Source organism: Pipistrellus kuhlii, unplaced genomic scaffold (genome assembly GCF_014108245.1).
Source record: "Pipistrellus kuhlii isolate mPipKuh1 unplaced genomic scaffold, mPipKuh1.p scaffold_m20_p_11, whole genome shotgun sequence".
Taxonomy (NCBI): Eukaryota; Metazoa; Chordata; class Mammalia; order Chiroptera; family Vespertilionidae; genus Pipistrellus; species Pipistrellus kuhlii.
The window spans coordinates 19,080,735-19,095,216 of NW_023425416.1; the positions used below are offsets into that span (position 1 = coordinate 19,080,735).

Genomic DNA, 14,482 nt, shown 5'->3' on the forward strand with positions numbered 1-14,482 from the left:
CAGAAGGTTCACCAGAAAGGAAGGGCCCTGGAACTTTCTTCATTGTGGCAGGTAAGAGATCCTGAGATCCTGCCGCCAACCCTGGTATACTGCGCATGCTCAGTGATAGGCAATACAGTGAACTTGGAAAGAGCAATGGCTTTGGAGTCAGATAGACTAGGCTCAAGTTCTGGCTCCTTCACTTCCTAGCCTAACCTTGGGTGAGCCACTAAACCTCTCGGACCTCAGTTTTCCCATCTGCAGATTGGGGTTTAAGAAGGGCACTTAGCTTAGTCTGTGTCGCTCAGTGATTGAGAATCGGCCTATGAACCAGGAGGTCAGGTTCCATTCACTGGTCAGAGCATGTGCCCCGGTTGCCGGCTTCATCCCAGTGGGGGGTGTGCAGCAGGCAGCCTATATGATTCTCTTTCACTGCTTGCATCTCAGAGCTCTCCCTCTCCCTTTCTCTCTGAAATCAATAAAAAAATATATTTTTTAAAATTTCATAAAAAAGGCACTTACCTTCAATAGCTGTTTTGAGAATTTGATGAGAAAAATGCATGTAAAAGGCTTAATCTAGGACCTGGGTCAGAAATGTGATCAGTAAATACTTCACACACACACACACACACACACACACACATGCACTCACATGCACACACACACAAATAGGTTAAAAAAGAACAACATAGTCTTAGGGGCTCTATCACGTGTGTAGACAACGAATGCTGAAATACTGCGTTTGCCTTCGCACTGGAAGTCAGTATCCTGTGGCCTCGTGTGTGATGGTGGGACGTTTGAAGGCCCTCTGCAGACAGCTCCTCCCGCTGGCTTTTGCTTTGGCACTTCCAGCTCTGCTTGAGGGCTCACCCCACAGCTGCCTCCTTCAGTGAGCTCTATGGTTGGAGCAGTCCTCCTTGGAACCTTGATCTGAGCGAAAGGACATTTCAGGGGTGGTTCCTGGTGGAAGCACGCACACAGTGTGGACTGGAGGGTAGGAACACCCCTCCCCCCACCTGCCATGGGCCACCTCCCCCTTTCAAAAAGCCACCGGAGCGCGTGTTTGAGAAAAGTTAAGCTGTTTTATTTCACAGGATAGCTCCACATCAAACCAGCAGGCACCATCAGAATATGCGACAGAGGATCTAATCAGACACTCTACAGGACGGGCGTCGGCTGTAAGGTAGAGAAACAATATCTGGAAGAGGGCAGCACTTCTCATCACGTGGGGACAAGCAACCAGCAATTTCCGAGGGCGGTTTCAATTTTTTTCTTTCTTTTTTTTTTTTTCCTGACAGGGTTTGGGGAGGAGGGAAACCGAAGAAAACAAAACAGACCAGCCACTCTGAAGCAATCAGAACCAAGCCTATTGCCAAACCGTGTAAACAGCCAGCTGCCAGGGGCCGGAGCCCAGCGGTAACTCCAGCAGAGCCTCCCTCTGAGGAAGGCGGGGTGCGTTCTGTTTGTTCTGGTCCAAGAGACAGCTTTGTGAGGGACAGTTCGCACAGAAAGGAGGTGTCCGAGAGGGGCAGCGCTGGCCGTTCGGCCAGTCCCAGAGGGCGGGGCGGCGGGACACTGGCAAATCAACCTTGGAGAGGAGAGGCCGGGAGCACTCCCACCCGGCAGCTCCCCCTCGCTCGGCTCCCCTGGCAGTTTGGGTGTGTGTGGGATTCTCTGCACGAGAGAGGAGACCCCGGAGACCGGGGAAGTTGACATGGAACGTCAGCATTAGCTCTGCACAGCAGAAAATCAGCTAAGCCACACCTGGGCTCGCCCTTCCTGCCTTTTCCTCCCTGCCAAGCGCCAAGCCCAACAGGGCCCCCCACCATGGCTGTGAGCCAACCACTCCTCTTTCTCGGGAGAATGAGGCATTTGCTCTTGTGTGGAACCTTTTGGATGTGTGAACAGTGAGGACTCAGAAGACCTAGAGGAAGAACCGTGACATTAGTCCTTGTGGTTTCCCATCAGCCAAGGATGTGCGCTGAGGGCCAGGTCGTGACCAGGTCACAGGAAGCCCCTTGTGTTCATGCTTCCTGAATGAGAAAGAAACACACCCACCAAGGCACTCCAAGGGCCTCCAACGGAGAAGCCAGCCCCGGGGTCAAGGCCCTTCCCCATGCTGGCTCCCTCTGTGTATCGTGAACCCGTTCTGAAGGGTTTATAAGGCAGATCTCTAAACTGCTGGTTCCAGCCGTGGCCAAGGGATGGCTCCGTTTCCCAAGAAATTTCTTCATTGAATAGAAGCCTGTTAGGCCTTGGGAATCCACTTTGCTCCTGCTCCTTGGCCTGGTGACCTCAGAGGACAGACTCCCAAGTCTAACGCCCGAGCTTACATATCCCTCCCATGGGTGCTCTGTCCGGGTTCAAAGGCGCTTCAAGGTGAGAAATCGTTAGCACTGAAAACAAGGAAAGGCAAGAATTTTTCATAGAATCCCACAGCTCAGAGCAGCTCTTTAAGAGGAAGGGGGGAGAAAGGAGAGAGGGAGAGTGGGGGCAAGCACGGCTTGTTCTCACTTTTATCCGAGGAAGGTTCTTTAGCGGCGCCTGGGCCCCGGGGCCCAGGACATAGACCAGGAAGGAATTGTCTTTGGTCAGTTCTAAATGAACATCTTGCTGGTTCATTCCTAAAACAGACTGAACATCGGTTACACGTAAAGACAAAATGCTTGACCTCAGGATAAGTCGAAGGTTAAATAAATCATTCTGTGAAGCAAAAAAAAAAAATAATAATTTAAACAAAAAATGCCCGTTATCGACAAACTGATCGGCACAGCTCTCAGCAATGGTGATGAACAAGTAGGTAAACACCACTTCCCCTTGTACAACTGGTTATATTGAGGACTACGAACTAGGTTACTACATTTCCCCCACACTCACTGTACAGTTAGGTTTCTCGTATTTGTTTTTTTTTTTTACATCGAACTATCTACTAGGTGCAGAGATTTGGTGAGTGGCTATAATTTAATTGTCGCCTTTTTTTTAAAAATTACGATTTCACATTTTAACAGTTACTTTCCAGCATTGAAGCAAAGACAGCAATATATAGTGGACTAACACAGGCAGGAGTTGGGAAGAGAATGCCAGTGCTGGGTGACTGTGGGTGGGGAGGGGTGCCTGTGGAGGGACAGAGACATGCAGAGTGCCAGATGAGGAAGTGGGGGGTACGGGGGAGGCAGAGAATGGGGGATGCAAGAAAGTATTTTTCCATTTGGCAATGCGTCAAGGCTCAGATTTGGGGCTGGATGAGTGAGGTGTGAGCTTCTCTAAATGTGAACTCATCCGCCTTTTCCCAATGGAAAAACAGGTGCTTAAAGAATGCAGCTACAGCTCTGCCTTCTGATAATTCAGTGAAAGGCAGGTCCATTCTCAGGAATGAAGTTAGTCAATTCAGAGGAAAAGCCACATGGTTGGACTGGTGTTATGTATTGATAGATCAGGCACCAGGTCTGTCAGCTCAGATTTTTCTCTTTGCGTCTGGTAGTCCTGGCAGAGAATGCTACATTTTGCACAGGAGGCAACTATATTTAAGGTCTGGGAGTATCTGTGGGGTAGGAATGAGATATCTTGTACCCTGGCTAGACAGGATAGCATCCTTGCAAATAAATGACTTCTGTGACTGACATGATCCCCTTTCTCAGGCACCTATTACATGGTGAGCACAGCCTAACCCAAGGTGTTGCTTTCTTTTCTAAGCTATAAAATGGGGACATCTTCATACTGCCCACAGAGGTGCTTGCTCTGAGGGGCTTTCATTTCCAGGGGCTAAGAGAACAGTTGGTTCTAGGCAAGACAAGGAAGATCAAGCTTGCCATTGTCTCTCCCTGGCATCCTCTTTTGGGGCCCTTGCTTGCTTCTTCCTTCCACTGTGTGCTCTCAATGTCAATGCTCAAGTGAGGCAGAAGGGCTTCCTGTTTCCTCACACCCAGGGATTAGTGGCTCAATAGGCCCCTCCCTCTGGAGGCAGTCACCTTTTTGCGGAAGACCAGAGGGCAAGGCAAGTCATCTAAGGGGTGAAGTGATATTGATGGAGTTTTGAGCATCTGTAGATGATATATCTGCAGGCCTGGGCTTGGGGATTTTATGAAGCTGGTAGAAAAATTCCACTGCCTACTCTCAAAAGCCATTAGGAGGTTTTAAAAAGATGGGTTTGAGCTAAAAGACTTCCCTAATGACAATAAAAAGAATAATCGTGTTGGCACAGTGCTTTCTAAACAGCTTACTCATTTACATTTTTATCCTTATTATCTTCATGTTATGGAGCAGGAAACTGAGACTCAGAGAGGTGCAGGGACGTGCCAGAGTCCCACAGCTCCCAAGTGGTGGGCGCTGGGACACATGGGACTTTTTATTCCTAACCACGGCCATGGACACACCCAGAGGCCTAGAGAAAGAGATGAAGCTTGAGAAGAATAGGGAGGAAACCCTTGGCTTGGCACGAAGGTGGTGAATAAAAGTGGTCCCGTTAGAATCTAGTTCATCTGTGTTCCATTACCCATCAGCAGCCATCTCTGGAAAACCAGGAGATGCAAGGAGGAAGCAAAATAGAATCGAGGGAGGGTGATGCAGAGGCCCTTTCCCAGCCAAGAGGGGAAAGCTTGCTCAGAATACTTGACGATCACAACCCCCCGCCCCCCAATTCTTTCACCGTGTTTCATGTACGTTAAATGCTCTGGGGAAGGTAGGTGAAAGGGAAGGGAAGGGAAGAGCGAGAGGGAAGCTATTTCACTTGCATAAACGCAACCTAAGCATTCTCTGGGACAGAAAGTGCCAAGGACCGCCCCCTCCCCAGCCCTGGGCACTTACGGTTCATGCATTTCGTGCAAGCGGGCACCAGCCAAAGTGCGTCATGGCCTGATTTTTAATGAAAACGATGTGACTCAGAACCTCCTTGCCTGTTTAGTTCCACATCTGACACAGTATAATTAGTAGAAAGAGGAAAGGAAAAAAAAATTAAATATTTTGAAAATTGTGTAAGTTAAACCTCTATAGTTACCAGAATTATTCCTACAGCGTTACTAGGTTTTGAAGTGTTCCATACCACTGTGGTCTTATTTATTTTTTTCCCCTTTTCCCAACCACACATCACACTGTGCTATGATGGGGCTTAGGTTCTCATTACCCCCTTTTCTACGCACAAACACACGGATGCTGTGGTCGGAGGGTCTTTCTGCCAACGTCCTCCTGTGCCTTTGGGGGTACAGTTGGTCCTTGGCCTTCGGGTGGAAAGGCAGGGTCTCTGGGTTGGACAGGGGGTTTCCCCACCTCTAGGAGCAGCCTGCTCGGGGACTGCCTACCCCACCCTTCGTTAGGGGCAGACTGTTCTGGAAGGCCACGGCTTCTGGAGACAGTGGGAGACTGTGTTTTTCTGCAGCTTAGTGGTATATTGCTTCGTCCGCAGTTACTGTGGGCCTCTAAGTTCTCCCAGAAAAAGTCCCTGCACATCCCACCAAATAACAGCGGGAGGTGTTTGGTGGCATGGGTCTGAGGTAAATCTAAGTTTCGTAAAAAGAAAAAAAGGAGATCCTATATACATTTAGTATGTGTCCTGACCTAGTTATATGTATATAGATGCATAAATATATATATATATGTACACACACCTACAGACACATACATACATAGATATGTGTGTATAGCACACATATACATATATACACACATATTTATGTATGTAGTAGAGAGAATGTCGAGAGGATCGTTTTCCAGTGACGATATGCCAGCGAAATCGCTTAACATGTTGCCACCACCTAAGGACACGCTCTAGCTGGGGCTGCTCTGCTCCCGCGCCTGCTCCAGCTCCAGCTCCAGCTCCAACTCCAGCTCCTGCTCCTCTGGCCTCTGTCACACCCGCCAGCTGGATGGAGCTGCGGCCAGCGCCGGGTCTCAGCTCGGCACAGACCTTTCAGGCTGACCCCTGACCAGGAGCACTGAGAAGGGTGTGGAAGTCACAGAGGCCCCCGGCCATGGTGTGCCCCAGCCTGCCTGCAGGTCACATGGTGCCCGACTTGTCCGCTGAGCTGTTGGGGAACATCTTCTCGGTGGGTGTCACGGCCGGGCTGCCCACCCCTGAGCTGCTGCTGCTGCTGGAGCGGTGCTGGACGGCGGGCCGCACGGGCCGCACGGGGGGCGGGCGCAGCTGGGCGCCGGCCAGGCGGGCGGACAGCGCGGGCTTGAAGGTGGTCATCATCTCCGCGGAGGAGCTGCAGCCGCGCCGCACGGCCGCGTCGGGGTCTCGGATGACGATGGTGTGCAGGGGGCTGGCGGGCTCCGAGCTGGCGGGGCCGGGCGGGTTCTTCAGGGGCTCCAGGGTGTCCAGCACCACGTCCGGCGCCTGCTTGACCGTGTTCTGCCTCTCGAGTTCCCGCAACTCGTGCAGAGCCGTGCTCATGGTCTTCTCTATGTCCTGGGGGCAGAGAGGGCTCCGGTCAGCACCCAGGCTGGAGGCCTGGGGCCAGTCCTTCCTGGGCAGCGTGGGACAATCTGAGGGAGGTTTCCCCAGGGGCCAATCGCTGGGGTGGAGACTGAATCCCCAGGGAATCCACATGGTTGTGACCTGCACTCTGCCCGAACAGGAAGCTAACAGTGAGGGCTAGTCAGACAGCTGGCTAAGAAAGGCAAGCTCTGCAGCCAGGCAGACGTGGGTTCAAATTCTGGCTTTGCCACTTCTTTACTGCATGACTTGGACAAGTCACCTCAGCTCCCTGAGCCTCGGATTGCAGATCATTAGAATACAGACCTCGGGGCTGGGTGAGTATGAAATGAAATGGTCCCTGTGAAGAGCTCGGCCTGACCCGTGGCACACAATGAGCGCTCACACTGCACTAGGCCAAGCCCTGCCACGAATAATTCAGTCCATCCCCATACCTATAAGGTAGGAACTACCATTAAGCTCATTGCACACATGGTTGAGTAACTTGCCCAAGGTCACACAGCTAATTAGTCACAAAGTCTAAGTCTCAACCCAGGCAGTCTGTCTCCAAATTCCATGCCACTAACCATTATTATTATTTTTAAAAATCCTTGCCCATAGAAAAATTCCTTGGAAGTTAAATATCAGAATGTTCACTTCAAAGTGATGGGACTTTTACTTTCTTCTCTGTTATAATCAGAAACTTTTGATTTAAAAAAACAAAAACAAAACGGAGGTCTTATAAAGCAACAAAAATCTTTATCTGCCTACGAAATTTCCTAGAAGTTTTAAGATTTAAGCTCATAAGGATGAGAGTGCTTTGAATGACATAGAGTGAGATCATGGCTGGCTGAGGACTGCCTTGTGAGCAGAGGAGCTCTTTGTCAGCCTGGGGTTCATCGCTATCTCTTCCAAGGCCTCCATTCCCCTTCCAAGCCAGTAGGGGGTGCTAGAGCTGGAGCTGGAAATCAGCATTTAACTCAAGAGCCCTAGGCCAGGGTATAGGGCTGGGACTTTTGACAAAGACTCCTTTACCACTTGCAAGTCTCAGTTGCTCAGCACCATATTTTGTTCATCTGTTGAAAGCCCACAAGATTATTGTGAAGATGGAATGAGACAATGGATGTGATGAAGCTTTGTAAACTGCCAGACAGTGGTTTTAACGTCCCTTTAGCCAGAGTCCTTGGTCCACATAAGAGAGCTGCTCAGGCTGGGCTGGGCCACTGAGGGGACAGTTAATGATACTGCTTAAAACCACTGTTGGAAGGTCTGTGCATAGCCTCAGTAACAATGATGACTATTAAGACTCACTGCTAAAAAAAAAAAAAAAAAAAAAAAGACACTGCTTTTCTGCCAGGGGCAAATCTGGAAAACCTACAGGTCTGGTCAGATTACTGGGATTGGAGCCTGGAAATGTCCTGGCTGCCCCTCTCCATACTCACCTCTTTTACCTCTACCCCTCCTCCCCACTGGTGCATGAATTCATGTACCAGGCCTCTAGTCTATATATATAAAGGTCTAAGCAACAAGCCGACCAGCCGGTAGCTATGACACTCAATGGCCACTAGGGGGCAGATGCTCAATGCACAGGCATGGAAACATGGAACTTATGTGCATACTAGAGGCCAAGTGCACGGATTCATGTACCAGTGGGTCCCTCAACCTGGCCTGCGGAGATTGGGCCAAAACCAGCTCTCCGACATCCCCTGAGAGGTCCTGTATTGCAAGAGGGCGCAGGCCAAGCTGGAGACCAAGCAGGGACCTCACCAGTGCACAAATCCATGCACTGGGCCTCTAGTATTAACATAAAGCTAATATTAGCTTTTAGGCTTCCCCATAATACTGGCTCCTTTAAGAAGGGGTCTTTGGGCCTTTACCTACAGGATTAGCTGTGGGGGGTTTTCTGCAGGAGGGAGAGAGGGCAGTTTCTCCCATCTTTGCCTTCACCCAACCCTGCAGGGATAAAGCCTGCTTTCAACACCCCACTCTGCTTAAATTAACTCCTCTACTGACATCACTACTCTTTGTTTGCTCTTCTCCAGTGTGAGCTGAAAGGTAAAACTTCAATAAATAAAGTGCAATTATTGCCCCTCAACCCCCATCCCTCCACCACTACCACTCTACCCTGGCAGAGTGTGAGCCAGAAAGACAGAAAGCTCAGAGAAAGATCAGCTGAGTAGTTTAGGCAGGAGCCTGGCATTAGTCTGAGGGGTGAAGCCGTGATCTCCAGAGTGCAGCTGCAGAGAGGTGCTGAGGGGTCATGGACTTCCAGGGGTGGGGTGGGAAAAAAATACTTTTCAGCTCCTCCCAAATTACATCTTCCCACTTTGGATGGCAGTATAGCAAGTTCCTCAAACAGCTTCTTCCCTGGGTTCAAATCTAAGTCCTAAAGGGTATTTTGTGACCAGAGAATTTCGAGTAACTGCATTGACCACTTGGTATTTCCTTGCCACAGCTCCTTTTTTGTAGTCTGAGAAATCAGCACCAATGCTGAGCAGGCTGGAGGCCATCTAGCGCCCCCTTTTGGCTATTTACATATTACCTACCATACTTTCCCATTTCACTTCTATCCATGAAAGGAGCTTTTGAATGGCAGCTATCAAATTAGAGAGTGTGTAGGTATGTTTACTAAGGGAGAAAAATGCATAAAGCACTTCCCAAGTGTATTCATTCTTTAGGCTTGCCTTATGAATGTGCTGTGAATAAAGCTCAAAGAAGTCTGGGTGATGGGGTGTGCCCTCTTCTCATTCTTAGAGATTCATAATACACATATTTCAACATACTTAAAGGTTCTAAGAAATCTTGTAGACAAGTCATTCAAGTTTGTCACACAGGAATTCCCCAAAGCTGGTTGACAATAAAACACATTTCCTCCACTCCCCCCATTAATATCCTGTGAACTAGTCTGCACTGGCCTAGACTGCAATGTGTTTGATTGTTTATGTTAAGGGCTCTGGGCCTTGGGGAGCCCAATCCCCGTCCTGGCTCTTACTAGAGCTTCGGGTAATGGGGGATGCTAGGGTGATGCTCCCCAAGGGGACAGCCTTCAAGGATGGAAGGACCAGCCGAAACCGGTTTGGTTCAGTGGATAGAGCATCGGCCTGCAGAATGAAAGGTCCGGGGTTCGATTCCGGTCAAGGGCATGTGCCTCGGTGGCGGGCACATCCCCAGTGGGGGGTGTGCAAGAGGCAGCTGATTGATGTTTCTCTCTCATCGATGTTTCTAACTCTTTATCCCTCTCTCTTCCTCTCTGTAAAAAAATCAATAAAATATATTTTTAAATAAAATAAAAAAAGAATGGAAGGACCAGCAGATCTTCCTCTGTGGGACCATGGTGCTGATCTTCAAGTATCCCTCAGGAGTGGGCATCAGGACATGGGGCCAAGCTAGACCTGTGGGTGTGAGCAGAGGTTCTAGCTGCTGGGTGAGTTGTCTCTTCATAGATTTCCCCCGGGGAACCGTTCCTGTCTCCTCTAGAGCACAGCCCCCATGCCCACAACCTTCCCTTTCCCCTTGTACCAGGGATTTAAATGCCACTCTCTAGGGAGCAATTCTCACAGCCAAGAAGGTTCTGGCTGCATCTCCCTTCCAGCATCAGTTGTTTATCCACCCAACCTCTGTATCTCAGGTCATATCCCCATCTCCACCCCAGCGTCAGCCATTTATTCCATTTATCCTCTGTGTCTCAGGTCATAGACCTCTACCCCCCAAGGAAGTCTCTCCTCCTCTGAGCAATCCCCTCATTTTAGGCTCTCAAAATATCATGAACCACTCTTTCAAAGAATCTGGCCCAACTGCCATTCCACAGCTGTGTTACTGGTTGATATCTCTCTCTTCTCTAAATTGGGAAGGGCCTGGGTCCATTCTAGGTCATCATTGTACTCTCAGTGCCTAGCCCAGTGATTGTCTCACAATAGGTGCTCAATCAATATTAGCCAATGAATGAAATGAATGAATGAACAGACAGATGAATGAATGAATGAATGAATGAGTGAATGAATAACTCAGTTATGCCATCTCATGAAATCACCTTCCATTCCTACATCTCCAGCTGCCAGCCCTTCTCTTAGACAGGAATTGCCCCTCCATTCCTGAAGACTAAAGGGAGGGGGGGTCTTCTGTCTTCACAGGGACCCTAGCCAGCAGCAGCACCCATCCAACTTCCATTCCCATGGGGCGGCCAGCAGGCAGGTGGGAAGCCAGCTCCCTATCTCTCTTGTGTCCTGGCTTAGCCTTAAGCCTGGCATTAAGGGCAGAGTGGCCCCCACAGTCCACAAGTCCCCACCCGGCTCCCCCTCTGGGGGTGTCCGCTGGCCCAGCCTGCCTTCCTGGGGGCCCTTACTTCTGCCAGGGCCTCAGCCTCCAGGGACTTGTGGTCCCCCAGGCTGCTGTGCCTGGTGGAGCCGCACGTCGACCTCACGGAGTGCCCTTCTGAGAGCGCCTTCTTGTCACAGTAGTTGATGCTGCCAGCGCTCCCGAACGTCGCCATCCTCCGCTTCTCGGGGCTCTCGATCCTGCCCCGGGTGAGGGGGATTTTGTGGGGGCTGCTGGGGCAGGCGGCGGCCCGGGGCGGCGTGTCTATGCTGGGGCCCAGGCCCCGGGGCGGGCTGTGTGTGTCGCCCCCGCTTCGGCGCCTGGGAATGGCTGCTCCATCAGATCGTAACCGCACTCTGCAAAGGAGCCAGGGGGCGGGGGCATGGGGCAGAGGTCAACCCTGGCAATCAGAATGAGTCAGTCAACCCCTAGGCTACTATGCACTACACACACTAGTCACTAGTCTAGCCAGGGTATAGTAAAGCCTCCTTCAGACAGACTGCGATTCCACACGAAAGCACCGGCTGCGCACGGACCTCACCGGCAGGGGACAGGCTTAACCCGCACACAGGAGGGAAGCAGAGCCCTGTTTCCAAGCTGCAGAGCGTGGTGCTAATTCCACAGTGAAGCTGTTACGTAAAGGCCAGAGGATTTCATCCCCAGACTGCTCTGGTCATGGTTAGTTGGGCTTGAGATACTTGCTTAAGCAATTCAGACATCGATGGTGTAGGGCTTCTAACTGGTCTGAGGCATTGAGGCTTTACTGTACCCAAAGTTACCAGCTCCTCTGCAAGCACAGGAGGGAACAGAACCCACCCCAACCTCCCCAGCAAAGGGCTACTTCTAAGAGCCTTTCCCAGATCTTGGGAAACAAGTCATCCAAGAGGGAAAAGTGCATCATTGAACATGCCTTCCATGCGTGTGGACAAAAGGGACACATGAGGGTGAGTCCTTATCCTGCTGTCACTAACTTCCCAGAGTCCTCTCTGAGGCCCATTTTATTAATCTATCAAATGGGCATAACATTCCTTGCCCACCTCTGAAGGAGGTTCAGTGGGTGTGGAAGCACTTTGAGGATAAAAGGCTCCACCTACTGGAGATTTTGCTACATCCCATGGAGGCCACCAAGGAGGGACAAAGCTGCCGTATACCCGGGCGGTGGGGAGCAGGGACAGAGTGTGGGAATGGATTTCAACCAGGGGACCAAGTTCAATGTGGTCAGCAGCGCTTTAGATCTTAATGCCACCAGCCAAGCTAAGCACTGTCTGTGGGTACCCCAGCAGGACCAAAGCAGAGGCGCTAGAGAGGAAGAGGTATTGAGAAAAAAAAGAACAAGGAGGAAGTAGGTGAGGGAGGGAGAGGAAAATTAAAGCAGGAGAAGATAGAAATGCCCTCCCCACAACCCTAGAAATCAAGGGACCATGACTTTGTCCTCTACCTACCCGAGCTTTCCACTCTCCCTCCCAATTGTATCATCTATCCCAGGACCCGAACTGTTGTCTCCACTGAATAAAAAATGCTAAAGGAGGCACTGGGACTTCTGAAATAAATTCATAAATGTATGTTTCCATTGTGGCAGAATTTTTTTGGCTCTATTTGCAAATACTCATATGTGTAGGCTGGTCCCCTGACCTCTCCATCGAGTAAACAAAGAAAATTACATGTTGAGAACCTCATTGGGAAAGCAGTGAAAACGGTCAGGTTTTTGGTCCTTTCTTTTCTTTCCCTTAATATTATTAGTTTTTAAAGTACCACATCCTTTGGACCACACCTGTATGCAGAATAAGGAGCACAGCTCCCTTCTTGGCAGAAGGGTCATGTGACACAGCCTGGCCTACACATGGAGAGTAAAGAAATTGGCAAATGTGCTCCCACCAGATAAGTGGGTGGAGTCGAGTGTCAATTTTCCCCACACTTGAGGGGGTGTGAGTCTTCTGTTTATGTAGCACACTTCAGGGAGTATATGAGCTTTAAAAATTTAAATATAACTACTTGGATCTTCAACAGAAAGTGGAGGAGGTGCAAGAACTAGGGTGAGAAGTTGGAAAAATACTTGCCAATTTGTAAATCTCTCCTCCACCATTTATTATTATTATTTTTAAGTGAAAAGCACTGATTTGCCAAGATATGTCTTTCTTCCTCCTTGCTCAATGTCACCTGTGGGGAACAGGGACCACAACAGCCTTTTCCAGATCTTGGGAAACAAGTCATCCAAGAGGGAAAAGTGCATCATTGAATATGCACTTCCCTTCCTCCTGCCCCCCTTGTTTTTCCCAAATCAGATACCAACAGGCATGGCGCTAGCAGAACAACAACAACAACAAAAATGAATCCGTGTTTCCTACCGGCCCATCACCCCCCCAAAGCCGTAATCCGAGATGTGGTCCGTGGGGGACTGGAGGTCGTTCTTGGAGGAGGCCTTGTCGTCCAGCAGTGGCCCACTGCTGGCCTCACTGTCCGCCTTCTGGCTGAGGCTGTCGGAGAAGGCATCATCCCTGGGGAGAAGGACAGATGTGAGCTGGGAGTGCTCCAGAGGATGTGCTGGGCTCTGCTGGGTCAACATACACCTCAAGGCGAAGGGACGCCCACAGCTCTGGGTGAGCCACCTCCCATGCCCTGTTTCAGCACCATGCACCGGCGCCCCTAAGTCAGTTTCTCCAGCAGAACTTCTTCCTCTGACCCACCATTCCTTGCCTATCTTCTCCTCTACCCTCTTCTAGGTTCTTTTTCTCTCCCAGGGGTGAGGACAAGCTAAATGCCTGATGGTGTGTTGAGAATGGGGGGAGGATCCTGCAAGCTGTGCTCTAGCGCTGACTTTCCACGGGGCTCTGTGAGGAGTGTTTCAGGGCTACGTAAGGGAGGGAGAAGGTGCCGCCATCCTTTCCCTCTTCACCCAAGGCTTGAACCGTGAGGTGGCTGGAGCTAGTTGGAGTTCCCTGCCAGCCTCCTCCCACACCCTCTCCCTTCCAGTGCCCTGTCCCATGTCCACAGAGGCCTGGGGACATCAGAGTGCCAAGAGCCCTCCCCTGTGGCATTCCTCGTGAGCTATGCCCATTCCAGACTTCTCTGGCTTCAGACCGTCTCCTCTGCTACCAAAACTTTGCCTTTGGCTCCTTCCCTTGCAGGCTAGCTTGGTGGCTGCTTCCTTGATAAATCAGTTCCACCGAGCCTGACCAGAGCTCAATGGGAGTGTGTGTGCAGGAACCCCAAAAGCTTTCAGAGAATGGAAGGTGTGGACTTTCTGGGTCTCTGGTAGGGCTAGTATTTGGGATGCAGGGCCTTTTTTTAAGGCCTGAAATTGTTTAAAACAAAATAATATCTATAGACACAGGGAACAGATAGGTGGCTGTCAGAGGTGGGCAGTGGGGAGCAGGAAGGGAGAAGTGATAAAGGTGAAGAGGGTCAGAAGGTAAAAATTTTCAGTTACAAAATAATTAAGTCCTGGGGATGTGATGTACAGCATATTTATGTAGCACATTATTTATGCATTGCATATTTGAAAATTGCTAAAAGAGGAGATCTTAAAAGTTTTCATCTCATATGAAAAAATTATAACTATGTATGGTGATGGATGTTAACTAAATTTATTGTGGTGATTATTTTGCAACATATAAAAATGTCAAGTCGTTATCTTGTACACCTGCAATTAATATAATGTGGGGGTGATTGTTCCTGCTGTCCCCTGAGAACGCCACCTCAGGGGTGGAGGATGGTGGGGCCAGTTAAGGGTGTGGTGGGCTGGCCACTGGCTACACGGAAGGCCAGGAGAGTGAAGGCATG

At 50.0% G+C, this 14,482-nt stretch overlaps 1 protein-coding gene across 5 annotated transcripts in view; it reads right to left on the reverse strand.

Moving 5' to 3' along the window:
• Positions 1-1,041: 1,041 nt before the first annotated feature.
• The window catches only part of SRGAP3 (SLIT-ROBO Rho GTPase activating protein 3), a 219,984-nt gene continuing 206,543 nt past the window's right edge, over positions 1,042-14,482 (reverse strand). For 4 of the 5 annotated variants that reach the window (XM_045579123.1, XM_045579120.1, XM_045579122.1 and 1 more), the window contains 3 exons: positions 13,048-13,197; positions 10,731-11,058; positions 1,042-6,382 (listed from right to left, as the gene is read on the reverse strand). In XM_045579123.1, coding sequence (XP_045435079.1) covers positions 5,969-6,382; positions 10,731-11,058; positions 13,048-13,197 — 892 coding nt within the window. In that variant the 3' untranslated portion in view covers positions 1,042-5,968. The remainder of the gene's footprint in view (positions 6,383-10,730; positions 11,059-13,047; positions 13,198-14,482) is intronic. The other variant, XM_036430976.2, reaches the window with a different exon arrangement.